The sequence below is a fragment of the Melopsittacus undulatus genome, assembly GCF_012275295.1.
Source record: "Melopsittacus undulatus isolate bMelUnd1 chromosome W unlocalized genomic scaffold, bMelUnd1.mat.Z SUPER_W_unloc_1, whole genome shotgun sequence".
Classification (NCBI taxonomy): domain Eukaryota; kingdom Metazoa; phylum Chordata; class Aves; order Psittaciformes; family Psittaculidae; genus Melopsittacus; species Melopsittacus undulatus.
Window position 1 is genome coordinate 254,424 of NW_022993942.1, and position 27,183 is coordinate 281,606.

A 27,183-nucleotide genomic window follows, 5' to 3' on the forward strand; every position below is an offset into this window, starting at 1 on the left:
CAGTGTTATTCTGTACTACACTATGTCAGACTGAGGCAGATGATAAGGATTTTTGTTACATTAGTGAACTAAGAATAACATTTTCAAGAACTGATTTTATCTTGGTGAATTAGGCCTTCAGAAAAGAAGCTTAGTTAAGAGTATTGGTTAATATGGGCTAATATCTGAAGGACCCATAAAAAGAAATGACTGAGTTTATTGTTTGACTAGACTATTTACTTGACAAATGCATTGAGTAAATGTGCTGCTTACAATAATAATTTGGAATGTATTGGTGAATGATGTTAAGCAAGATTTGTAAAGGAAATCAGCCTTGTTAATTTGGGATTTTGGCTGAAGTAAATTTCCATTAAAAAGGAAAGGCTATTTTTTTTTTTTTTTTTTAGTGACATAGTAAGTAGGCAGACTAGTAAATTTGTATACTCATGTCTTTTAGGTGACTTTTCCAGGCAGTCAAACACATTTATTTCTCTTTTTTTTTTATTATTAAGAAATAATAGATGAAAATGCATGCATACAATTATTTAATTTGTCTAATTGTTTTGTTGTTGTGTTTTTTTTTCCCCCTTTTATCTTGCAGCAATGCACCTCTTGCTTTTTCCTCCAAAGTATGTTATATTAAGTTTCGTGAAGCATCAAGTGTTGGTGTGGCCCAGCATCTAACTAACACAGTTTTTATTGACAGAGCTTTGATAGTTGTGCCCTGTGCAGAAGGTTGGTATTTTAGATATTGTTATGTAATGTTGATTTTTGTCCTGTCTGATGATTGTTTTAAGCTTTCTATGTAAGAATGTGATGCTCTGTTATTTTATTGCTTTTTTAAAAAAAAAAAAAGTTTTGAAACAAAATTGAGAATTGAATGGTGAAACGCAGTTATAGAAATTTGATATTCAGTATTAGAAAAAATTAGTTGACCTTAATTAGGATAATTCAGTTTTCCATAGTTATTACATTTTTTGGGGAAAAAAGAAGATAAAATAATTCCCTTCAGTATGATAAGCTTGTTCCCACACAAAGTTCTCACTGAAGTCAAGGGAGCACTGAAGCACTGAAAAAGATTAGGCAATTTCCTGTCACTGAGAACACTGCAGTTTGGATCTTGATGTATTGCCCTTAGTGTTTTGTTGGGTTTTTTTTGTGGGTGTGGGGGATTTGTGTTGTTTTTTGGTTGTTTTTTTAATTTATTATTATTATTATTTGTGTGTGTGATTTTTGTTTGTTTGTTTGTTTTATGGGGTTTATTTGGTTTTTGGGATTTTTTTGTGTGTTTCTTTTGGGGGTGGTGATATGGTTGGTTGGTTGTGTTTTTGGTTTGTTTGGGGGTTGTTTTTTTTCCTTCATTTTTTTTAGAGGTATTCTGGTGTATTCCTAGCAAACTCTGACAATTCTCCAAAATTTCATAGGCTCTAAAATGACCTACAGTATACTGTCTATTATTGTAGCCTTGTTAATATGGGCATATTAATAAGTCTTTGTGAAGCCTAGATTTTTTAGTTGCTTTTATGCTTTATTTTGTGGGCTTTTTGGTTTTATTTTTTGAACTTGTTCTTAAAGCACAAAGAGGATATTCCTGTATCTACTTGAACCTTTTTTGAGGCTTCAGGTAGTCAAAATGTATCAGACCAGAGTCCTTGTTATTGAAAAACTGCCCTTAAATAGTTGACTACAAATTCTTCAGGGTTGTCTTAGTTTTACATTTCATTGAAAAGATCTTAATACTACCAGAAAGGGAAGATTGCTGCCTAATGAATGAACAGCACTTCCTGGTGTTTTTCTTGTGATGATATCACCGCCTGATGTATGATATGACAGCAGGCAGATAAAGCCACATTTTCCTGTGTCTCTTCATGGTAGTCAATGCGTTGAAGGAGAATAAAAAATCAGAGTGATAAGAAATCTTGCTCCAACCCTGTTTGAAGCTGACTTAGTAGGCATTTCTGAGAAAATGTGTTGTAGGAAAATTGCCACTGTTCCAGATCATTCTGGACACCACAGACATTTAGGCAATAATTAGCTGAACAGGTGATTGGTTTGTGAAGTCAAATTTTTTTTTTATGTCAGAGTGCTATTTCCATGTGACTTTTAACCAGAATCACTAATTTTAATTTGTACAGATGTGAATTCATATCGGTTTAACTTTCTGAGGAATTTATTCCTTTGAGACCACACTGCACCATTTTTTATTCACTATGTATCATTGTTAACAGAATCAGTGGAGTGTATCACAGTCTTTAAAAGTAGCAATGGTTATATTTCACTGGAAGGTTAAATTATATCCGTGGCAAACAGTGCCAGAAGTAAAACATTTCATGTGTTCAATTGAATGTAGGAGGGGCAAAATGTAACTTTGAAAACTTGGTTTTAAAAACCAGAATAAAATCTGAAATTTGCAGTGTATTTAAAAAGTGTTAAATCAAGGGAGTATGAGGAGGGAATTGCTACACAATGAAAACAATGTTATTTTTGTTACATTTAATAAACAATTTAATGAAAATGTAATTTAAAATTTAAACAGCTAGTTGTCAAAATATGACTGACTTCTGTGTGTATCTGTAGGCTTTTCTTTAAATGTTACACATTGAGAACACAAAGGTTGAAAGGTAAAGATGCCACACCAATAATACTACATTTCATGTCCACGTTATCTAGTAGATGGATTTTGACTATTAATTTGGTTTTGTATGTTTTCTCTGTGTGATATCTGTGCATTATTAGATGACTAGACTGGCCAAGGCAGACCTGTTACACTTGCCTGAGTTAGGCATTGTTTGTCATGCCACTAAACCTGCTGCCAAGTGAAACCTTCATGTGGGAAATGAGATGGAAGTCTGGCCTGCTGAAGATGGACGCCCTGTCTCTGTTTTAATTTTATTTTGCTTTCTTTCCTTTGGTGTTTTTTTGGGTTTTTTCTTTTTTTTTTTCTTCCTGTGAAATCTCTTTCCTTTGTACTTGTGAACTGGTAATTCAGTTCTGAAAAAATTATATTTTGTAAAGGGTTCAGAGTGTTTCAGTGTTTCATTTTGATATTGACCTGAAGCTGCTTATGGATGGTATACACAGAATTTAGAATATGATCACCTAAGTTCTATGCTGTGAATTATGGATAAATTTGGTTTGGAATGCATTTAAGCTTCTAAATTCAATAGATGAGCACATTGTCAGACTGGAATAGTGAAAAATATATCAGTTTTAAGATGCATTCTTTTATATGTTATGTTTTATGACCTTACCTCAGAAAAGGACAGTTGAAACTTTCTGGAGAAATTAACTTCACAAAGCAAAATCATTCTTTCTCTGCATAGTACCTTTATTTTAGGTTTCATGGTCTGTTTAAAAGGCGGCTTTCAATTTGTATCTATGAAGAGTTTAAAATAATTATTTCTGAAATTGAAGTTTCATTAATATTGAATGTCATGAAATATTTGTTCGCTTCAGATGAAATATTGTTCCTGTGAGGTCAGTGGCAGTAAGAGTTCATCCTTTTGTTTTTGTAATTTTTAGAAAAAACTGTTTAACACTTATCAGTACAAATGCAGCCTCAGGTTTTGGTTGGAATGTGTTATGTGAGGCACATTGTCTTTTAACACTGTTATTTGTAGGAAGATTGAAAAAGTCTCTGTGTGTGTATGTATGTGTATTGTGTTTTTACATGCTCCAGTGGTGATTATTTCAAGAAGAGTTTAAGAAAAACAAAAAAATCTTGGAAGCCCCACAGTTCATGCTGGAGTGTTTGAGAAGGTTCTCGTCCCTAAATGGTATTCTTTCTTGTGAAATGGAAGCCCTGAAACAAATGCTGAACTGAACTAGATGGTGTGTCTAGTCCTCAGGCATTGCTCTTCCCAGACAGCTGTATTGGAACCAATTGGTTTCTCTCTGGTAATGCACCAGTCTGTGAACTGCAGCTGGGAAGAGCTTTACTTAATGCCCTCTGTTGGATTTAGCTGTGCCAGTTGACGTAATTACTGGTAATTGTCATCTCTTTAATCTCTGCTGCTAAATCCAATAAGAATCATGAATTGGATCATATAAAAAATATTTTTATGTGTTCCATTGTGGGGTGTTTTTTTTTTTAAGTAGGAAAGGAATTAATTATGTTTTGAGTAGATGTGAACAGCAGTTATTTTTAAAAGAAACATACGTGCTTATGGCTGAGGCAGTTTTGGGGGGATAGGAGGATTAACCATGTAGTTTCAGTACAAAGAGTAGGGAAAGTTTCTTCTGAGCACATGGTGGGGGGGGGAAATACCTGCTTAATACAGATGCTTCTGTTTGGCATTTAGGGAAATAGATTCTGCTATGGACTAGGTTGACTAGGGCTCTTAAGCACTTAGATTAAAAAGTAACGATCATAACTGATACTTAGAACAATTGTATATTTCGGAAGAAGCATAATATATAAGCAGTGCAGAGCTAATCTACCTTGGCTTCCAGATAGCTTTGCAAAGTGAAGAATAAATAAATGATCCTAGAATCTCTAATTTATGAAATACTCATAAGCTTCTAAAATATTTCAAAAAATGTGGTATAGATGTGGCATGTTTATTTTCCTTATTAGAAAAATACTTTTACTTAATTTCCGTTCAGCTTTTAAATATCATGAGTTTAAAAACCAAAGCAGTTATTCTTAAACTAAACTGTCTGAATTTATGTCATTACCAGTAGGTTTTTTTTGCGTCTTTGAGCTTGTATTCCTTTTATAAATAAATTCATGGAGATAGCACTCCAGAACTTAAAGGCTGTAACTCATGAGGTTATTTGGTTTCACATATTGTTTTTTCAAAACTGTCTATAAAAAACAGAGAAGTAAATTTGCAAGATATTTCAGGGTTTATTTTGTTGTGAGTTCCCCCCCATTTATTTTCTATGGAATTGTTAAAAAGTTTGAACTGATATTAAAAGCTAGAGGGGAATCTTTTCAAAAGGCATTATCTCTGAAAATACAGCCAAATATTCAGGGTTCTGTCTGTAGAGATAAACCCTCATTCTTGAATGAAGTAAATAAGCAGATATTTGTGGCATGGAACTAACCAACTAATTTTTTTATTTAAAAAAATTATGTTGTTGAGGTACCAAAATCTTATGGAAATAATGCTACTAACTTAATAATTTAGATAAGTTATTAATTTCTTAACAGCTATATTACATAACTGAAAGTGTTCAGTTGATTCCTTAAGTAATATTTGAGCAAATTAATAATAAAATACATAGAGTTATTTCAATAAGATAACTCATATGCTTAAAGTTCACAATTTTATCTGGTTAAGTGTATATTGTATTGGCTGTAAGTGTATGCTTAAGTTAGGCATATGCTTGTGTACATTACTGAGCAACGAGCCATTGGATTTACTTGAGCCATGTCTGTTGATCCTGTAGAAACCTGCATGAGTATCCAGTTAATAGCAAGATGCTGGCTGTTCAGGATAATCATAGAATAGTTAGGGTTGGAAAGGATCTTAAGATCATCTAGTTCCAACCCCCCTGCCACAGGCAGGGACACCTCACACTAAACCATATCACCCAAGGCTTCATCCAACCTGGCCTTGAACACTGCCAGGGATGGAGCATTCACAACCTCCCTGGGCAACCCATTCCAGTACCTCACCACTCTAACAGTAAAGAATTTCTTCCTTATATCCAGTCTAAACATCTGCTGTTTAAGTTTCAACACGTTACCCCTTGTCCTATCACTACAGTCCCTAATGAATAGTCCCTCACCAGCATCCCTGTAGGGCTGGTTCATCAACCATTTGAAAACACTTAAAGTATTTTGATTTTCAGAAGAACTGATTCAAATAGTATGACTAGTTTGCACACACAACTGCTGGAACTGTATATTTGGAAGCCTGTTAGTTGGCTGCAGAGTAGGCAGGATGTGAGGCAAATTACCTGGTTCTCATGAGCAGTCAGTCAAATCAGGTACACCTCTCATTGCACGCCTGACTTCAAAATGAGACTTGTAAAGAGTGTTGAATATTGTGATGATAACTCAGATTCATGCATGTTTTTATAAAAGCCCTGGAAGACATCATTGCATAGTTAATTCTTAAATGCTAATAATTTTCCTATTTTTCCCCTTTAGATAGCAAAATCAAGTGGTTTGTTACATGTTAAGGAGCAAGGTGCCTCAAAACTTAAATAAAATAAATCAAAATAGAAGGCATGAGGAAAGAAAGAGAGTACTGTTGTTTTCTATTCCACCCATGCTACATATTAATTAATTGTTATTTAGATTTATTTTGTCCTTTGGTCATATCCAACTGTAATCTAGTCCTTGCTGCAGGTCTGTAGAACAAGTTTGCAACACTTGATTCCCATGGGGTTTATTGGGACACCTATAGCTAAAATTGCAGAGTGTTTTTAAACATGTCATGTTTTGCTTTTTGATAACATTTATATATTAAATTTTAAATCCTGAAGTTAGGGGTTTTACAGTTTGAACCAAAGCAGTAAAAGCCACTGGCACAGTATTTGTATATACCTTGACTTTTAAAACAATGTTTAAATAAAAGCATTTACTTTATTAAAGTGCATGGGGAAATACCAAAGGGCTCAGTTGGATACCATATATATAGCTACCACCAGTAATTTTGAATAGATTATAGATACCTAGTATAATTAGAGCTTCCTTTCTGTAGTTTTTCAGTTCAGTGTTTAATGTCTATACCAGTTTAAATCCCTTTGCATTTCAAATTTAATACATACATTTAATTGTATTTGTAATTAACTATTGCATCTTTTTATTTTTGAAGATTTTTAGGGTGAGTTCATTTAGCAGAAATCTATGTTTAGTTAAGATTAGGTAGTACTTAAACTTTTAGCATGATGGAGAACATAATATGGTTGAAATGGTAGGAAGTAAACATTTTAGGAAAATATAGCTTGCTTAGCTGTTTAGTTATGATTTTCTTCAATCTCAGTATATTTGAAGCTATTTTATCAAAGTTTCACAGTGATCTTTGATATAAAACTGTACAAATCAGAATTTTTCTGCCATCCCCCCCTCTACCCCAACTTCACTCGTATGTTTTGTGTGGAGTCACAGCAGTTTTGGGGGTGGGGGGGGTGTGGGTGTGTGTGAAGGTGGTGTGTTTTCCATTTTTGTGGTTTGGGGTTATTTGGGTTTTTTGTTTTGTTTTGCTTTTTTATTTTATCTTATTTTTAGTTTTTATTTTATTATTTTATTTTTTATTTAATTTTACATCAAAAGTAGGTAATATCAGAGGGGGGAAAATGCACACTAATTTCAGTTAGCACATACTTTGTTTTCCCACCCCTTAGTTTTTTGGTTTGGGGGTTTTTTGGTTGGGTTTTTTTGGTTGGGTTTTTTGTTTTTGTTTTTTTTTTAACTGATTTGGTTATTTGCCATCTCTGGGGATTAAATTAAAAAAAAATGTTCTTCTTTTCTGTATCTGATGTTCTGTGTGCTATTAGTGATGCAGCCAACATGATCGGTTGTCATGTGTAAAACAACTTTCGATCACCGTGAAAACACCGCCCTGGGAAAACGTCCATGCTTGATATCGTTTGGTTCATGAACATTAAGTTTCCAGTACAGGTGACCCATAGATCAAAGTGTTAAATAATTGTATACATTATTCAGTTTTTAAAATAATAAGCCATTGATGAGACTGCTAGACTTTGAAGTTTTGCTCACTTTTGTTTTTCCTAGTAGAGGCAGGGTAAAAGGAAATACTTAAGTTTGTATTTGATTCTTTGTAAGGATCTGGTAGATAGATTCATTCTTATCTATTATGTCTTTTAAATGCAAGGGTAATTGTAAAATCATAGAAAGAGTGACATCTGTGTTATGTTCCAGTTCTGCATAACGCTTTCATTTGCTTCTTCAGGTAAAATCCCAGATGAAGCCAAAGCCCTTTCTCTATTGGCGCCTGCTCCTGCTATGACAAGCCTGATGCCTGGTGCAGGGTTGCTTCCTATACCTACACCAACCCCTTTGACTACAGTAAGTAAAAGTCAGTCCCTGTTTGATTTCTGGTTTTCCTCTAAAAAGCCTGCCCAAAACTCGGCATCCTTTCAGGAGCTTGTGCTCCAACAGCTGTTTTAGTCTACAACTTATCTAATGAAACAGTAGGGCCCAAGTAATCAGTTAGAGGTTTAGGCTGATTCTCCTAATGGTTCATAGCTGTCATTGTAGAAGAGACATTGCGTGACTTTAAAAATCATTTTTAGTTCACAAGAATGTTGGCTTTTTTGTCTTAAAAAAGAGATACTGCCCTCATTGATGTATAAAGCGATAGTTTACGTATTTCGAAAACAAAAAGAAGTGCTTACCCGTGGTTCTGCTGCATAATTGTTGCTAATGAAACATGGGCATAGAATCATTTAGGTTGGAAAAGACCATAGAGTCCAACTGTTAAGCTAACACTGCCAAGTCCACCACTAAACCTTGTTGCTAAGTGCCACATCTACACAGCTTTTACATACCTCCAGGGATGGTGACTGAACAGCTTCCCTGGGCAGCCTGTTCCAGTGCTTAAAAACCTTTTCAGTGAAGAAATGTTTCCTAATGTCCAGTCTAAACCTCCCCTGGCACAGTTTGAGGGCATATCCTCTTTTTCTATCATTTGTTACTTGGGAGAAGAGGCCAACACCCACCTAGCTACAACCTCCTTTCAGGTAGCTGTAGAGTGTGAGAAGGTGTCTCCCCTGAGCCTCCTTTTCTCCAGACTAAACACCCCCAGTTCCTTCAGCCGCTTCTCATCAGACTTGTGCTCCAGGCCCTTCACCAACTTTTTTGCCCTTTTCTGGACCCACTCCAGCACCTCAACCTCTCTCTTGTAGTGAGGGGCTGAGACAAGCGGGGGGGCCCACAAAATTACAAAATGGAACATATAAACTTTTCGGATCAGTTTTAAATAATGTTAAGTTTGATTGTTTTGTAACAGTAACAATGGAAAATTACTGAGGTGCATGATACATAGAAAAAAAAAGAGTACAGCTAGAGAACATACTGAGAATTCTTGTACAAGATAAATCGTTATAGTTGATGTAGTTTTAAGAAAAACAGTCTAGAAGAACAGGTTGCAAGGATAAGGAGCACCTGGGAATGGCAGGTGTCCAGGATGGGCTACAGTTAAACTAACTGACAAGTAGGAGGATAGGAGGATTATTATGTCTCTGGTGCTAATGAACCAATTAAGCTGGTATAAGCATCTACTGCGCGTGCTTCAAAGGCTGCCAGAAGTGATGAAGATTGTTGGAAGAAGTAAATGATCCTCAGAGACCACCACCGCAGTTCTGTACGCATGCGGGAAACTTTCTGGAAAATAATGTAATCCATACGTAGCCTCATGAATATGTATGTATGCCATGGGACTATATAAGGATGGCTTGTGTAGCAATATGGGGACACACATTAGGAGGAGCTATCCCCCGTGTCTCCCGGCGCCGCAATAAAGAATATCTGCTTGTCAGCTTGAAAACTTTGTTGGCAAATTTGTTCCTGGAGTTTTCTCCGAATCAGGGCCCAGAACTGAACACAGGAGTTGAGGTGCGGCATCACCAGTGCCAAGCACAGGGGGAAGATCACTGCCCTCGCCCTGCTGGCCACAGTATTGCTGATACAGGCCAGGATACTGTTGACCTTCTTGGCTACCTGGGCACACTGCTGGCTCATGTTCAGCTGGCCATCAATCAGCACCCCCAGGTCCTTTTCCACCAAGGAGCTTTCCAGCCACTCTTCCACAAGCCTGGAGTGTTGCATGGGGTTGTTGCAGCCCAAATGCAGGACCCAGCACTTTGCCTTGCTGAACCTCATACCATTTGCCACAGCCCCTCAGTCCAGCCTGTCCAGATCCCTCTGCAGAGCCTTTCTACCGTCCAGCGGATCAACACTCCCAGCCAACTTGGTGACATCTGCAGACTTGCTGAAGGTGCACTCAGTCTCCTCATCCAGATCATCAATGAAGATACTAAACAGAACTGGTGTAATAGCAGTAGAGACATTTGTTTCTAAACTAATCTTTTAAGGTAAATTCACTTTGTTTTTATAAAAATCTTTAATAAATTATCTGTCAAGTTTAGACTGTCAAAGAAGAAGTCAAGCTGTACAACCCTCTGCATAATAATAAAAGAATGATTTCAAGTGAAGACAGTAGTTTTCACTTGTTATATAACAAAAACCATAATTACTGGTGCCTTGTTGAGAATTTGTAACACCTGTTAGAAACTTTGTTTGCTGGAAAGGCAGTTGCTTTTTTTGGTGGAGAAAATAAAATTCAAACCAGGAACTCAGTATCCCAATTTAGTAGTGTTTTTTTAAAATTTTTTTTTAATATCATTTCCCAGGAGAAATTTTAATTCTCAGTTCTAAAAGTGAGTTGCATTGTCCTCATTCTCTAGGCAGTGACTGTAGGGAAAGGTCTTACACTTAATATCTTTCATGTTCCAACTGTAATTAATCTTATATGTTTATTCAAAATGTACTTTATCTGTCCCTTTGATAGACTGATGTCAGTTACGAAACAAATTGGCCCTGGTCACTGCAAATTTCCTTCTTGCAAGTCGGATTAAGGACAATAGAAAGGGCTTCTTCAAATACATAGCAAATAAAACTAACACAAGAGGCAATATAGGCCCACTGTTGAACGAGGTGGGTGCCCTGGAGACAGAGGATACAAAGAAGGCAGAAGTGCTGAATGCTTTCTTTGCCTCTGTCTTTACTCCTGCAGACTCTCCCCAGGGGCCCCAGAAGGAGTCAGGACAAAGGAGGAGTTTGCTTTGGTAGATGAGGATTGGGTTAGGGATCAGCTATGCAATCTGGACATCTATAAATCAATGGGTCCGGACGGAATACACCCACGGGTGCTGAGGGAGCTGGCGGAGGTCATTGCTAGGCCACTCTCCATCATCTTTGGTAAATCGTGGGAAACGGGAGAGGTGCCTGAGGATTGGAAGATGGCAAATGTCACACCAGTCTATAAGAAAGGCAAGAAGGAGGACCCGGGTAATTATAGACCGGTCAGCCTTACCTCCGTCCCTGGAAAGGTGATGGAAAAACTTATTCTTGACTCCATCTCTAGGCATATCAAGGATGAGGGGGTTATTAAGAACAGCCAACATGGTTTTACGAAGCGGAAGTCATGTTTGACCAACCTTACAGCCTTCTATGAGGAAGTGACTAGGTGGAGGGAAAATGGTAGAGCGGTAGATGTGGTTTTTCTTGATTTCAGTAAGGCATTTGATACTGTCTCCCACAGCATTCTCATAGATAAGTTAAGGAAGTGTGGGCTTGACGATCAGGTAGTGAGGAGGATCAAGAACTGGTTGAAAGGAAGAAGGCAGAGAGTTGTGGTCAATGGCACAGAATCTAGCTGGAGGTCTGTGACTGGTGGATTCCCTCAGGGGTCAGTGCTGCGACCAGTGCTGTTTAATATTTTCATCAACGACCTGGATGAGGGAACTGAGTGTACCCTCAGCGAGTTCGCTGATGACACTAAATTGGGAGGAGTGGCTGACACACCAGAAGGCTGAGTTGCCATTCAGCGAGACCTGGACAGGCTGGAGAGTTGGGCAGGGAGAAACTTGATGAAATTCAACAAGGGCAAGTGTAGAGTCTGGCATCTGGGGAAGAACAACCCCATGTACCAGTAGAGGTTGGGGGTTGACCTGCTGGAAAGGAGTGAAGGGGAAAGGGACCTGGGGGTCCTGGTGGATAGGAGGATGACCATGAGCCAGCAATGTGCCCTTGTGGCCAAGAAGGCAAATGGCACCCTAGGATGCATTAGAAAGGGTGTGGTTAGTAGGGCAAGAGAAGTTCTCCTCCCCCTCTACTCTGCCTTGGTGAGGCCGCATCTGGAATACTGCGTCCAGTTCTGGGCTCCTCAGTTCAAGAAGGACAGGGAATTGCTTGAAAGAGTCCAGCGCAGAGCCACAAAGATGATTAAAGGAGTGGAACACCTCCCTTATGAGGAGAGGCTGAGGGAGCTGGGTCTCTTTAGCTTGGAGGAGAGGAGACTGAGGGGTGACCTCATCAATGTTTACAAATATGTAAAGGGTGGGTGTCAGGATGATGGAGCTAGGCTTTTTCCAGTGATATCCAGTGACAGGACAAGGGGCAATGGGTGTAAACTGGAGCATAGGAGGTTCCATGTGAACATCAGGAAGAACTTCTTTACTGTGAGAGTGACAGAGCACTGGAACAGGTTGCCCAGGGGGGTTGTGGAGTCTCCTACGTTGGAGATATTCAAGGCCCGCCTGGACAAGTTCCTGTGTGATGTACTCTAGGTTACCCTGCTCTTGCAGGGGGGTTGGACTAGATGATCTTTTGAGGTCCCTTCCAACCCTTGGGATTCTGTGATTCTTCCTTACTGGCCAAGGCCTCAGCATTACATTATCTGTTTGTGGATAAGCAATCCCATATGCACTTCCTTATACTTGTAGCAAAAAAAAAAATAAGGATATTAACAGTGTTTGAAGGTATCTTACTTAATTCACTGTACACATTAGAAATTTAAGCCAGGTTTTTTTCCGATTTATGTACTGCATCCGTGTCCAGACCACTTTGATAAGATGGTAACCGATAGTGCACAGCTAATCTATAACCTATAGAAGGTTATTTATGGGTCCTGCCAGCAAATCTGCTCCAGCATGGGTACTTCTGTCCCCCAGGGACACAGGTCCTGCTAGGAGCCTGCTCCAGCATGGGCTCTGTGGGGTCACAGCCTCCTTCAGGGCACATCCCCCTTCACCATGGGCTGCAGGAGAACTTCTGATCCTGTGCCTGGAGCACCTCGTCCCTTCCTTCCTCACTGAACTTAGTATCTGCGGAGTCATTGCTCTCGCATATTCTCACTCCTCTCTCTAGCTGCAGTTGTGCAGCATTTTTTTTCTCCTTAAATTTGTTATCCCAGAGGTGCTATCACTGTGTTGTGGTTTAAGCCCAGCTGGTAACTCAGAACCATGCAGCCACTCGCTCACTCCCCCCCTTCCTCCCCCCTGCTCCCAGAGGGATGTGGAGGAGAATCGAAAGAATGTCACTCCCACGTGTTGAGATAAGAACAGTCTAGTAACTAAGGTATAACACAAAACTACTACCGCTACCACCAATAATAATAAGGGGAATAACAAGGGGAGAGAATACAGTTGCTCACCACCCACTAACTGATACCCAGCACGACCCGAGCAGCGATCTGCTTCTGGGTAACTCCCCCCACTTTATATACTGGGCATGACGTGCTGTGGTATGGAATACCCCTTTGACTAGTTTGGGTCAGGTGTCCTGTCTCTGCTTCCTCCCAGCTTCTTGTGCCCCTCCTCCCTTGGCAGAGCATGAAACTAAAAGTCCTTGATCGGAGTATAACATTACTTAGCAACAACTAAAAGCATCGGTTTTATCAGCGTTATTCCCAGTCTGGAAGTCAAAAACGCAGCACTGCACCAGCAACGAGGAAGGAGAAAAATGACTGCTATTGCTGAACCCAGGGCACACTGTCCCTGGCTCAGCCTTGGCCAGTAGCAGGTCCATCTTGGAGCTGGCTGGAACTGGCTCTGAGCGATGTGGGGGAAGCTTCTGGCATCTTCTCACTGAAGCCACCCCTGTAGTCCCCTTCTCTGCTACCAAAACATTGCCACATAAAACCAATACAGTATTCAGCTGGGACCTTAAAGTCTTGCCTATATTCATTAGGTTTATTTTTACAGAAACACATGAGGTGGACAAGTGTTAACAAGTGAAGTATCTTCTGCCAGCGCTTTGCTTCTCAAAGTATACTCTATTTTTGTGTTCTTCAGCTCAGTGTTACACTTGGCAATTTTGGGGCTATACCAGCAGCAGCATTGGACCCTAACATTGCAGCACTGGGAGAAATACCACAGCCACCGATTATGGGGAATGTGGACCCATCCAAAATTGATGAAATTAGAAGAACAGTCTACGTTGGAAACTTGAATTCACAGGTAGCTTTTTTAAATTGTTATTATTTTATTCACAGTACTAAGGGAAGATGCAGAATTGTAGTTTCTGAATTATAATCTTACATTTCATTCTGAATGCTCCTTTGTCAACCAGATAAGACCAGACTCTGGAATTCATTCTAGCAGGATACCAGAGAAATCATACTGTAGCTGAATTCAAGAAACATAGTTATGATTGTGTGTGTTCGTTAAATGTCCAGCTGGGTTGTGTTAGCTGAACAGTGCCTCAGAAGTTGTGAGGTCATGGTAGCTGTCCCCTACAGCACTGTGCAGTTGTTTAAGTACAGTAAGAAGAAATGATTAGTCTTAGTAGAAGTTGCAAAATTAGCATAAAAACCTTTGATTTTCCGTGACAGGAAAGTTAGGTCTGTCAGAATTTTGTTGGTTTGCTGGTGTTTTTTTTTATCAGTTGATTGAATTAATTGAAAAACAAATTGCTTTTGACAGATGCAGTATTTGATTTTGGATTTTTTTTGTCTGCAAATTTAGCTACTAGAGTGTAAAAGTACTGTTGATTGCAATAAAAAAAAACAAGCTGGAAGCCAGTAGGAAAGCAGGTAAAAGTGAAGTCTTACAATGTTGTTTAGATTATTTTTATTTTTTTTCTTTTCATTTTGAATTGATCAAAATTCACAGTCTTGGACATAGGTGTATCAGGAAATTCCTCATCAGTTTTTTCAAATGAGCTGCCTGAAAAGTGCAAAATCCTGTGCAAGTGCTTTTTTAACCTTGATTTGCTTTTTTAGCATTTAAGTTTAAGGACTTGTGGTTGTACTATTTTAAACTATAGTATATTCTTTAAGAGAAAAAGTTTGGGGTTTTTTTTCCCTTCTGTTAATCTGAAGTGAACATTAACAAATTCATGTTGCCTGTGAGATGATTTTCTAAAATCTGTAGCTCTTAGATTACCTGACATGTTGGTTAAGTAGTTTTCATTATATGTTTGAATTCATCTGAGCATTTTGACTCTTTCTAGACTACAACAGCAGATCAGCTGCTTGAATTCTTTAAGCAAGTTGGAGAAGTCAAATTTGTGCGAATGGCAGGTGATGAGACACAACCAACACGATTTGCTTTTGTGGAATTTGCAGACCAAAATTCTGTACCACGAGCTCTTGCCTTTAATGGAGTTATGTTTGGAGACAGGCCGCTGAAGTAAGAAATTAACTGTCCATATGAATACTGAATGAGAGATTTCTTTAGTATCCTTACACATTTATGACTGATGTGCAGGAAACTGCTGTGAATATTCTTTCATAGAATCATGGAATAGTTAGGGTTGGAAAGGACCTTAAGATCATCTAGTTCTAACCCCCCTGCCATAGGCAGGGACCCCTCACACTAAACCATGTCACCCAGGGCTCTGTCCAGCCCCACCTTGAACACTGCCAGGGATGGAGCGTTCATGACTTCCTTGGGCAACCCTTTCCAGTGCCTCACCACCTTCACGATAAGGAGCTTCTTTCTTATATCTAATCTAAACTTCCCCTGTTTAAGTTTGAACCTGCTACCTCTTGTCCTGTCACTACAGCCCGTAATGAAGAGTCCCTCTCCAGCATCCTTATAGGCCCCCTTCAGATACTGGAAGGCTGCTATGAGGTCTCCACGCAGCCTTCTCTTCTCCAGGCTGAACAGCCCCAACTTTCTCAGACCACCTGTCCTTGTATGGGAGGTGCTCCAGTCCCCTGATCATCCTCGTGGCCCTCCTCTGGACTTGTTCCAACAGTTCCATGTCCTTTTCATGTTGAGGACACCAGAACTGCACACAACACTCCAAGTGAGGTCTCACGAGAGCAGAGTAGAGGGGTAGGATCACCTCCTTTGACCTATTGGTCACGCTTCTTTTGATGCAGCCCAGGATATGGTTGGCTTTCTGGGCTGCAAGCACACACTGCCGGCTCATGTTAAGTTTCTCATCAACCAGCACCCCCAAGACCTTCTCCTCAGGACTGCCCTGAATCTCCTCTCCACCCAACCTGTAGCTGTGCCCTGACCCAGGTGTGTAGGACCTTGCACTTGGCTTGGTTGATCTTTCAATATAAGGATCTATTGTTAGTAAACTGGAAGACTTTTATGAATTCCAATTTCAAGGTTGGGCCTAACTTTCTCCAAGAAGAATATGGTTAGCATCAAGTAAAATATTTCTACAGCTAATCTTGAGTTCCTGAAAGCCATAACACTGAGAGAATGTGCAAAGTCCTCGTACTAATTAAGGTTTAGATATGATTTGTGTGTAATTAGTAGGTCTTAATGTAGAGATGTGATTTGAAATAGAGAAACAGATTTCTAGACTTCTACTAGAAATATTTTAACACAGGAATACTCTGCTGCATTTATTTAAAAGTGGTAAGATTTGTTGATCTGTAACGTGTTTACTCATATGTGGAAGTTAAGGTGTTTTCTTACTTGGCTTTTCATTTTCCCTTTTCAAGAGTTTGGGAGTTAAATGTTTTATTTTCCCTTAATTTAGAATAAATCACTCCAATAATGCAATAGTGAAGCCTCCTGAAATGACACCACAAGCTGCTGCCAAGGAACTGGAAGAAGTGATGAAGAGAGTAAGGGAAGCCCAGTCTTTCATATCTGCTGCTATTGAGCCGGGTAGGTGTATTATCACAGAATCACAGAATCCCAAGGGTTGGAAGGGACCTCGAAAGATCATCCAGTCCAACCCCCCTGCAAGAGTAGGGTAACCTAGAGTACATCACACAGGAACTTGTCCAGGCGGGCCTTGAATATCTCCAACGTAGGAGACTCCACAACCCCCCTGGGCAACCTGTTCCAGTGCTCTGTCACTCTCACAGTAAAGAAGTTCTTCCTGATGTTCACATGGAACCTCCTATGCTCCAGTTTACACCCATTGCCCCTTGTCCTATCACTGGATATCACTGAAAAAAGCCTAGCTCCATCATCCTGACACCCACCCTTTACATATTTGTAAACACTGATGAGGTCACCCCTCAGTCTCCTCTCCTCCAAGCTAAAGAGACCCAGCTCCCTCAGCCTCTCCTCATAAGGGAGGTGTTCCACTCCTTTAATCATCTTTGTGGCTCTGCGCTGGACTCTTTCAAGCAATTCCCTGTCCTTCTTGAACTGGGGGGCCCAGAACTGGACGCAGTATTCCAGATGCGGCCTCACCAAGGCAGAGTAGAGGGGGAAGAGAACACCCCTCAAACAAAGATATTTTCATCTCCTGCTACAAGGACAGGAGATGTCCTTTTTTTTTTTGTCTGAAAAGCCTGATCACTGGCTAAATTCAGGACAGCGAAGAGTTGCTGATGGTCCTGGAAGGGGAACGATGCCAGTGCTGTTCTGTCACATATAGCTTGGACTTTGCCTTTACAGGAGTATGGACTGGTAACTCTAGTGCCTGAGCCAAAGCCCAGCTCATGTCACTTATTCCGTCTTGAGAGAGGGTGCACAGAACATTACACATTTTCTTCACTGAACTGATGTGTGTTAGTGCCATGCACTGCAAACCAGCTGCCTTTTTCAGGCCAGAGAAATCAGCTTTTCAATTTTTCCTTTGTCCTTAGCCCTACAAATTGCTATGCCTGTAAAAAGCTTTGGTGCATTAATTATGAAATGCAAAACAACAGTGTGCTCATGATCAACTTCAGGACCAAAGTCTATCAGATTATATAACAAAGAGTGCTGTACAGTGCACGGTACTACATGGCTGTCTCAAGGAAACAAGAGCTTTTTCATCAGTTGAGGTGTCCACTATGTGCTGCACTGGTTTTTGCCAGTTTTATTTAAAGGACCTAGAAGTACTGTGGCACATCAGTATTATGCTCATTACCTAACAGACACGTTCTATGTGTACCTTGGCACGTGCTTTTAAGAGCACTTTCAAACACAGGAATATGGTACTCAAAGGTGAACAACATACTTGGGTGGAAACGAAGGAAAATAATCAAAACTGCCTTCATGCAACAAAGCAATGGAATGAAGCTGACTTTTTATTTCCTCATATCTTATTTTCAGATACATGCTCACTGAATGTTTTCTAAAATACAAAGTCAATACTAAATTAATACCTAATGTTGGTGCTTTTAAAGGTCAAAGTACGTACAAACCTAAAATTGCTCAGTATTTTGTTTTGTTCTCCTCTCGCACCCATTAATGCCATATTTTCATGATCAGAGGGAGCTAGCATGCTGCTGAAAGGGGCAATGTTATGCTTCAGCATGTTAATTTTGTCACTGTGCTATGCTCTTTTTCATGCTGGATCAAGACTGTGCATTTTCATAGCAAATGGGATCAGAGAAAGAATCTGGGATAAAGCTTAACATATTGTAATGGTCTTCTTTTTCATCCAGATTGGTTCCCTGATCCCTGTTAACCTTGAAGTTGCCCGGTAGAGGAGGAAGATGCTGGGGGGTTGAATGGTTAGACAGATGTTTCAGTGCTGATTTATGCTGACTTAAACTTATTTTAAACCACGGCATAAAATATTCACAACTTGTTAAACTTGCAGTTGAAATCCTCTGTTTTCCTTCAGCAAGGTTTTCATTCTAACTAATAAACCTAGACATTGTCTTATGTAATTTAGATAGTGGAGGACCTTGAGCGCTTGTTGGTCTGTGTTTTTTTTTTTGTTTGTTTTTTTTTGGGGGGGAGGGAAGAGTATTTTCTGTTGGGTTTTAGGGTTGGGAGAAAAACAGTTCTAACATTTCCTCAGCGCTAAGCAGCAGAATATTAATCTTTTAGAGTCTGAACCAAAGTATGGTGAGGTTTCTGGTAAGCTTTCATGCTGACTCTCTGGCCTTTGGATCAAACGTTTCACCCCCTTCTCTCCATCCCTTCTTCCCCCAAAACAGTATTTGAGGAATAGAATATCAATATTTGTACAGTGGCTGGAATATCTAAAAGTATAAAATGTACTAATTATTCTTTGCATTTTATTCTTGTTTTCAAAATTATACCCCCTAAATTTATTCTTCTGAGGTTATTTAGAAAAAAAAAAGTAGCTAAATAATATAGTGGAGGAGAACGTCTTGTAATCTTGTGCATTTTGGCAGCAACATAAATCTCATTCCTAACAGAAGAATAAATACTGTTTATAATTATCTGGTTTGTGTGTACTGCTGCAGGATGGCTGCACTCAATGAGTATATGCAGTGACTTTCTTGGATGTTTCTGAAGGATATTTGCAAAGAAGGAAGATGTGAAAAGCATAGGCCTCTTGCATTATATGTGTGGTACTTTCCACTTGTGCCAGATTGTTAACTGGGATGTTTAAATGTTCTGAGCTTACACTGCAAAGTGGTTTTTTCCTCTCAGAGTCTGGAAAGAGCAGTGAAAGAAAAGGTGGTCGATCTCGTTCCCATTCTCGTTCAGAATCCAGGTCTAGCTCAAAATCACGATCTAGAAGGAAAAGATCACACTCAAAACACAGGTAGGTATGGTTTTTATTTGAGACTAAGAGGTGGGGTGTTTTTGAGCGGTGGTGGTTACTGAGATTTCTTGCTGAGTTATGAGTATCCCTGTAGAGATTAGTAACACATACTGACCACATCAAAGTAACTAGGAACTTTGTCTCTGCACAGACACTTTTTCACTCTACTTTAGTGTAAAAAACGCTAGAAGATACTTATTGTGCCATGTAGCATAATTTACTTTTGTGACCTCTGATTTTAAAAAGAAAGTTATCTGTGTTTTGTGGATGCAAAATTTGGCTTACTGTTAACACCCTGAACAGATAGGCTGGCTGATTTTGCTAGTAGAAAGTTCCTGCTGTCTTCTAAACATCTAATTAACAAATGCAGTATTTTTATTTACTGTACTGTAAATGTAAAGCTATTTCATAGAATCATGGAATAGTTAGGGTTGGAAAGGACCTTAAGGTCATCTAGTTCTAACCCCCCTGCCATAGGCAGGGACACCTCACACTAAACCATGTCACCCAAGGCTTCATCCAACCTGGTCTTGAAAACTGCCAGGGATGGAGCATTCACAACTTCCTTGGGCAACCCATTCCAGTACCTCACCACCCTCACAGTAAAGAATTTCTTCCTTATATCCAATCTAAACCTCTGCCGTTTAAGTTTGAACCCTTTACCCCCTTGTCCTGTCGCTACAATCCCTAATGAAGAGTCTCTCTCCAGCATCCTTGTAGGTCCCCTTCAGATAATGCAAGGCTGCTATGAGGTCTCCACGCAGCCTTCTCTTCTCCAGGATGAACAGCCCTAACTTTCTCAGCCTGTCTTCATACAGGAGGTGCTCCAGGCCCCTGATCATCCTCGTGGCCCTCCTCTGGACTTGTTCCAACAGTTCCATGTCCTTTTCATGTTGAGGACACCAGAACTGCACACAACACTCCAAGTGAGGTCTCACGAGAGCAGAGTAGAGGGGCAGGATCACCTCCTTTGACCTGCTGGTCACGCTCCTTTTGATGCAACCCAGGGTACGGTTGGCTTTCTGGGCTGTGAGTGCACACTGCCGGCTCATGTTCATTTTCTCATTGACTAACACCCCCAAGTCCTTCTCCGCAGGACTACCATGAATTTCCTTTTTGCCCAACCTGTAGCTGTGCCTGGGATTGCTCCCACCCAGGTGTAGGACCTTGCACTTGGCATGGTTAAACTTCATGAGGTTGGCATCAGCCCACCTCACAAGCGTGTCAAGGTCCCTCTGAATGGCATTCCTTCCCTCCAGTGTATCAACCAAACCACACAGCTTGGTGTCATCGGCAAACATGCTGAGGGCACACTCAATCCCATTGTCCATGTCAGCGACAAAGATGTTAAACAAGACCGGTCCCAACACCGATCCCTGAGGGACACCACTCATTACTGATCTCCAGCCGGACATTGAACCGTTGACCACAACTCTTTGAGTGCGACCATCCAGCCAGTTCTTTATCCACCGAGTGGTCCACCTATCAAATTGATGACACTCCAATTTAGAGACAAGGATGTCATTGTGGGACAGTGTCGAATGCTTTGCACAAGTCCAGGTAGATGACGTCAACTGCTCCACCCCTGTCCATCACTTTTGTAGCCCCGTCATAGAAGGCCACCACATTGGTCAGGCAGGATTTCCCCCTAGTGAAGCCATGCTGGCTGTCACCAAGCACCTTGTTGTTTTTCATGTGCCCTAGCATGCCTTCCAGGAGAATCTGCTCCAAGATTTTGCCAGGCACAGAGGTGAGACTGACTGGTCTGTAATTCCCCAGGTCATCTATTTTCCCCTTCTTGAAAATGGGGGTTACATTTCCCTTTTTCCAGTTGTCAGGAACATCACCTGTCTGCCAGGATTTTTCAAATATGATGGCCAGTGGCTTTTCAACTTCATTTGCCAGCTCCTTCAGGACCCGTGCATGGATTTCATCAGGTCCCATGGCCTTGTGTACATTCAGGTTCTTAAGATGGTCTCGAACCAGATCCTCATATACAGTGGGCCCAAGGTCTAGATTTTCACAGACCCTGTGTCCGCCTTCCAAGACTTGGGTGGTGCAATCAGAGCCTTTGCCAGTGAAGACCGAGGCAGAGAAGCCATTCAGAACCTCAGCCTTCTCCAAATCCTGTGTAGCCAGTTCTCCCAAAAGCTTCCGGAGGGGGCCTACGTTGTCCTTAGTCTGTTTTTTAGCCGCTACATAACTATAAATTCCCTTCCTGTTATCTTTAACATCCCTAGCCAGGTTTAGCTCCAATTGGGCCTTAGCTTTCCTATCTTGGTCCCTAACTTCCCAGACAACATCCCTGTATTCATCCCAGGCCACCTGTCCTTGCTTATTTTTTTTTTTACAGAAGAAAAAGACTTTAAGGGCAGTTTTTAATTCTTCAGAGTTTGTTGGCTTTGCTAATTTGTTCAGTTTGGATAGAGGCTTTGAAATATAGGAGGGAATAAAATTGCTAGATCACCCATTTTGATCAAGTTTACCCATTAAGGTAATTTCCAGGAATGAGACAGTCTTCCTATGTGAGACTTACAAATGCTTCCTGAAACGGTTCAATGTCATGAATATCTTCTGATAACTTACGTAATCAATCTGAAGATATTTGCCTCCATTAAGTATCAAAAAAAGCCAAACACAACCAAAACAACCCATCCAACAGAAAACCTCCTCAATGTATTTGTTAGCTTACACATTAAAAGGGTGACCGTTGCCTGCTGCAGCAACAGCACTGTTGCATTCTTTCATCCATTGTATTTTAACAAGGCAGCTAGATTTCTTTTACATACAGAAAAGATGGCCTATGAGGATGCTGGAAAGGGACTCTTCATTAGGGACTGTATATCCTTTTATATCACCCACAGGTATCAGAAATGATGATGGAGAGGTAAAAATTAAGGCCATCCAAACATAGATTAAATGCCTTAAGGACTGTCTTTGATGCAGGTGATCAGAAAATGTTTTGTATTCAGCTACTACTTTTGTACAGTGGTGGTCCCAAAAAATGCATCTTTGCTTTCACCTATAAATCTCTTCTAAAAATAAAAGTAAAAATGGAGCTTCAGTATTTAACAAGTGAATCAATCATTCTGAGAAATAACTTGCATTCTTGTCTACAGTACAGTGGTGACTAAAGAGCAACAGAGTTTATGTAAGATTTACAAGTGCAAGGCCCTACACCCAAGTGCAAGGTCCTACACCTGGGTCAGAGCAATCCCAGGCACGGCTACAGGTTGGGCAGAGAAGAGATTCAGAGCAGCCCTGCGGAGAAGGACTTGTGGGGTGTTGGCCGATGAGAAACTGAACATGAGCCGGCAGTGTGTGCTTGCAGCCCAGAAAGCCAACCGTACCCTGGGCTGCATCAAAAGGAGCGGGATCTGTAGATCGAAGGAAATGATCCTGCCCCTCTGCTCTGCTCTCGTGAGACCTCACTTGGAGTGTTGTGTGCAGTTCTGGTGTCCTCAACATGAAAAGGACATGGAGCTGTTGGAATGAGTCCAGAGGAGGACCACGAGGATGTTCAGGGGACTGGAGCACCTCCCATACAAGGACAGGTGGTCTGAGAAAGTTGGGGCTGTTCAGCCTGGAGAAGAGAAGGCTGCGTGGAGACCTCATAGCAGCCTTGCAGTATCTGAAGGGGACCTACAAGGGTGCTGGAGAGAGACTCTTCATTAGGGATTGTAGCGACAGGACAAGGGGGTAACGGGTTCAAACTTAAACAGGGGAAGTTTAGATTGGATATAAGGAGGAGGTTCTTTACTGTGAGGGTGGTGAGGCACTGGAATGGGTTGCCCAAGGAAGTCGTGAATGCTCCATCCCTGGCGGTGTTCAAGGCCGGGTTGGACAGAGGCTTGGGTAACATGATTTAGTGTGAGGGGTCCCTGCCCATGGCAGGGGGGTTGGAACTTGATGATCTTAAGGTCCTTTCCAACCCTAACTATTCTATGATTCTATAAGGATGCACCGCATCAGTCATACTACCAAACAAATATGATCCAAGTGCAGGCTTCAGTTTTATAATAGTGTTACACAGTACATGTTATGTAATGACTTTACAACATTTACATACTTTTGTAATGCAAGAAGAATAATTTGTTCATTTCTTTATTGCTTGCTTGTCTTCTGTCACTCTAACTCAGGCCATAACTGAAAAACAGGTTTGGGTTCTTTTCATGTAACATTGCAGTAATCTCAGTGCTGTTTTGTACTCATACAAACCAAATTGATTTTTAGAAGATAAATTTGCCTTTTTTTTACTTGCAGAAACCTGTGCTTTAAACAGTTGTCAATAGTTATATTTCTCTTTTTAATGGTTATACCACTGCTACTGTCAGTTTTGAGAACAAGCTGAAAAAAGGCCAGTCTGCTCTGTTGAGGCAACTTCATCCTTAAGAATAAACTGTCCTTGCCACTTTCCTGTTTTAGTGTTTAAAAAGAAACCCTAAATTGCTTTAATATCTATGATATGAAATCTATTCAAGGTCTTATTTAGACTAAATTGTAATTAATTTCCCCTGTAATTAGTTTGTATTTCTACACTGATACAGGGAGCAAAGCTGTAGGTAAAAAATTATTGCCTCTTGGTATATCTTACTCTGTGTCTTGAGCTGCAGAAGACCAGTGGAGCTGGTATTTTTTGTATCTCCCTGTTCTTCAGGATTTATTGAGTAAAAAACTTGAGTTTCTGTCTTTGGTAAATTCAACTTCATCATACCTTAACCTCTCAGGCAAAGTATCCAGTGACGTGTTCTTTTGAAACTTAATGTTCAAATCCAGCTTTTTATTTTTCTTTTCTTAGGGGACTTCCAAATATAGGGAATATTTTGGGAAAGAGTATAGTAATTTTTAAGTCTTGTTTTTTTCATCAAATCTGGGACTATACTGTATATGTCTATCAGAAGACTTTAATTGGATTTCTATTGGAGTATCTGCACGTTATTCGCATTCCTTATTTATTGTGTAGTAAATGCTCATTCCTTTTCTTGAGAACTGTAATAATTCAAATCCATGCTAACATACCCTTTCAACTGAAAAGGTAACTTGACTAAATGCTGAACCACAGATGTTAGGGTTCTTATTTTGGTTTGGTTTTCGTTTGGCTTTTTTTTTTATTTGGTTTGGTTTGGTTTTGGTGGGGGGTTGTTTTGTTTTTTTTTGCTTGTGTTTTGTTTTTTTCCAAGTTTAATTAAATTCTAAGTCTAGAGAACAAAGATGCCAATTAAAGCCATCTTTCTTCATTAACCAAGACTGCAATAAGTGACTGGGCCTGGAAAAGAAGAAAATGTGACTAATTTTTACAGCTGCTAGAAATTGTCTAGTAGTTTTTATGCACTAGATTTACTAAGGACGGTTATCCTAATATGATATGAAATTGTATTTTCCAGAATATTTATGGAAGTTATTATGAAGCATTAGTATTACTTAAATGGTGCATTGTTTCAATGGAGAGAATGTGCACCTGGTGAAGCTTAAAATATTCATATTTACAAAAATGTTGGTAGGCAGTATATTACTGAGGCGTACCTCTATATAATTTTATGTAGTGAGACAAGATTTATGTGGAGGTTGTTTTTTTTCCCCTTGTTTGACTTAATTTTCATGAAGTTTCAATATTAAAGTATTTTTCTTCTGATGTTGTTCGTATAGAAGTAGATCTGGCAACAGATCGCTCTCAAGACACAAGGACAGACTTAGATCCAGAAGCCCCCTGAAAAAAAGGTCTACATCTAGGGAAAGGTGGAAATCAAGAAGTCATTCTCAGTGAGTTCCATTCCTAAGAAATTATACTGTTGTCCTTAGCACGTAGTACAATGTTTTTGAATAACAAAAAAACAAATCTAACAGTCGTTGTGGGTGATGGCAAAGGATGGAATTTCTAAATGCTTTAGCCTGTCCCTCAGCTTTGTTTGTGGGATGAAATAATGGAAAGTAAATTCTTATGCCAAGTGTATTGGTATTGGCAGGGAATATAGTGAATTTTCTTCATAGTAACTCATATGGTGCTGGGGCGGGGGGGGGGGGAGGTAGTTAAACCACAAAACTAAAACTAAGGTACTTAAGCTTTGATACTAAAGTCTAGTCTACATTTTATGCCAACATGCAAGCTGATAAAAAATAAATAACTTTAATGGTTGGACTTTAACCAATGGATTATGTATGTTCTGTGTAGCCTCTTCAATGCACAAAAAAGTGGATGCTGCTGCTTCAACCTTCTCAACAGATATAGATTGGATTCAGGCTGAATTTGTTCTTGCATTCTGAGAACATGTCTAAAGTTTTTGTGCATGAACTTTTATTTTTGCCTCTGGCTATTTCATAATAGCCATACACTGCTGTATGCAAAAATGCATATATCTGTTATGTTAATTGATGTTGAACTTCCAAGCAGTTTAAGGCTATTTATAGAATAGAATCATAGAATGATTAGGGTTGGAAAGGACCTTAAGATCATCTAGTTCCAACCCCCCTGCCATGGACAGGGACACCTCCCACTAGCTATATAGCCTCTCCCTCATGATGAACAAGGGTGGAAAATTAAAATTTTGACTAGTTACTTTTTTTTATCAACAGAAACACATATTTTCTCTTGAACAATTAATGTATGATAAAAAGTTAGTTGTAATTTTTATTGGAAAGTTCAAAGATGAATTAATGGATTTATGTTTGACTTTTCACAGGGACAAGCGAAGAGACAAAGAAAAGGTCAAGGGAAAAGAAAAAAGCCAAAGAAAAGGAGAAAGAGAGAGACCGAGACAAAGAGAAGGAGAGAAACCAGGACAAAGAATGGGAAAGAGAGAGAAATAAAGAGAGAAACAGGGATAAGGACAAGGAGAAGGACCGGGAGAGAGAGAAGGAACAAAACAAAGACCAAGAGAGAGTCAGAGACAAGGATAGGGATAGAGACAGGGATAAGGACAGGGAAAAGGACAAAGATAAGAAGGAAAAAGACAGGGAAGAGGTAGACCACAACAAGGAAAAAAATGATGTTGATGAAGAGGGGGAGAAGGACAGAGAGAAGATTAAGGACAAGGAGGGAGACAAGGAAAGAGGGGACAAAGATAATGGCAGAGATAAAGAAAAGGAAAAAGATGAGGATACAGAGAAGAAGGAACATAAAAGAGAAAAAGAGAGAGATGATAAAAAGAAGAGAGATAAGAGATCCAGAACACCCCCAAGAAGCTACAGCTCTTCAAGAAGATCTCGTAGCTCCAGCAGGTTTGTTTAGATTTTTTTTTCACAGTTTTTTGGACTTGTCAGGACAGTGATGTATCATGAAAATGTACATCCTAATGTTTATGTATTGATATCACCATGTCACTTACTAATTCAATTTGTATTCTTTCTGTCTTGTAGATTTCCATATAAAGTAAAATCTATTACAAATATCTTTGTATGATGCTTGATAGAAAACAATTTCTTGCTGGGCAGCTGGTGCTTGCCTTTCACATAATTATAGTATAGTCCTTGAGGACAGTAAGTAGATGGTTCTGATGCCATTTCTCTGCGTTGGAGCCATCCAAAAGTTATGATAGAGGGACATCAAACATAATCTTTGTCCTGGTGAAAGTTTGACTCACTGTTGCATAGCTCCTTGGTCGGTTACATACTGTACAGTGTTGTTTGGTAAAGCAATTTGTTGGGTTAATGAACAGTCGGGTTGGTAGTATTTGCCACTTGGCCACCTTAAGGAATGGTGAGCAATGAATTTTATTGGCTGGATGGCTGAGCAGCAGGCAGCAAGCATGTCATTTGGCTGGCTAGCCATTTGGCAAGTGAATGTATCTCAGCTGGAAGATAAGGATACCTTGCTTAGCTGGTAAGGTGCCCAGGTGCAAGTAAAAATAAAC

At 39.8% G+C, this 27,183-nt stretch overlaps 1 protein-coding gene across 1 annotated transcript in view; it reads left to right on the forward strand.

The window, feature by feature from the left end:
- LOC117438197 (splicing regulatory glutamine/lysine-rich protein 1-like) overlaps positions 1 to 27,183 on the forward strand; it is a 49,938-nt gene that overhangs the window by 6,439 nt on the left and 16,316 nt on the right. Inside the window, 9 exon segments of the mRNA XM_034073679.1 lie at positions 581 to 714; positions 7,848 to 7,963; positions 13,753 to 13,917; positions 14,912 to 15,090; positions 16,406 to 16,536; positions 19,222 to 19,336; positions 24,983 to 25,096; positions 26,014 to 26,044; positions 26,046 to 26,551. Coding sequence (XP_033929570.1) covers positions 581 to 714; positions 7,848 to 7,963; positions 13,753 to 13,917; positions 14,912 to 15,090; positions 16,406 to 16,536; positions 19,222 to 19,336; positions 24,983 to 25,096; positions 26,014 to 26,044; positions 26,046 to 26,551 — 1,491 coding nt within the window.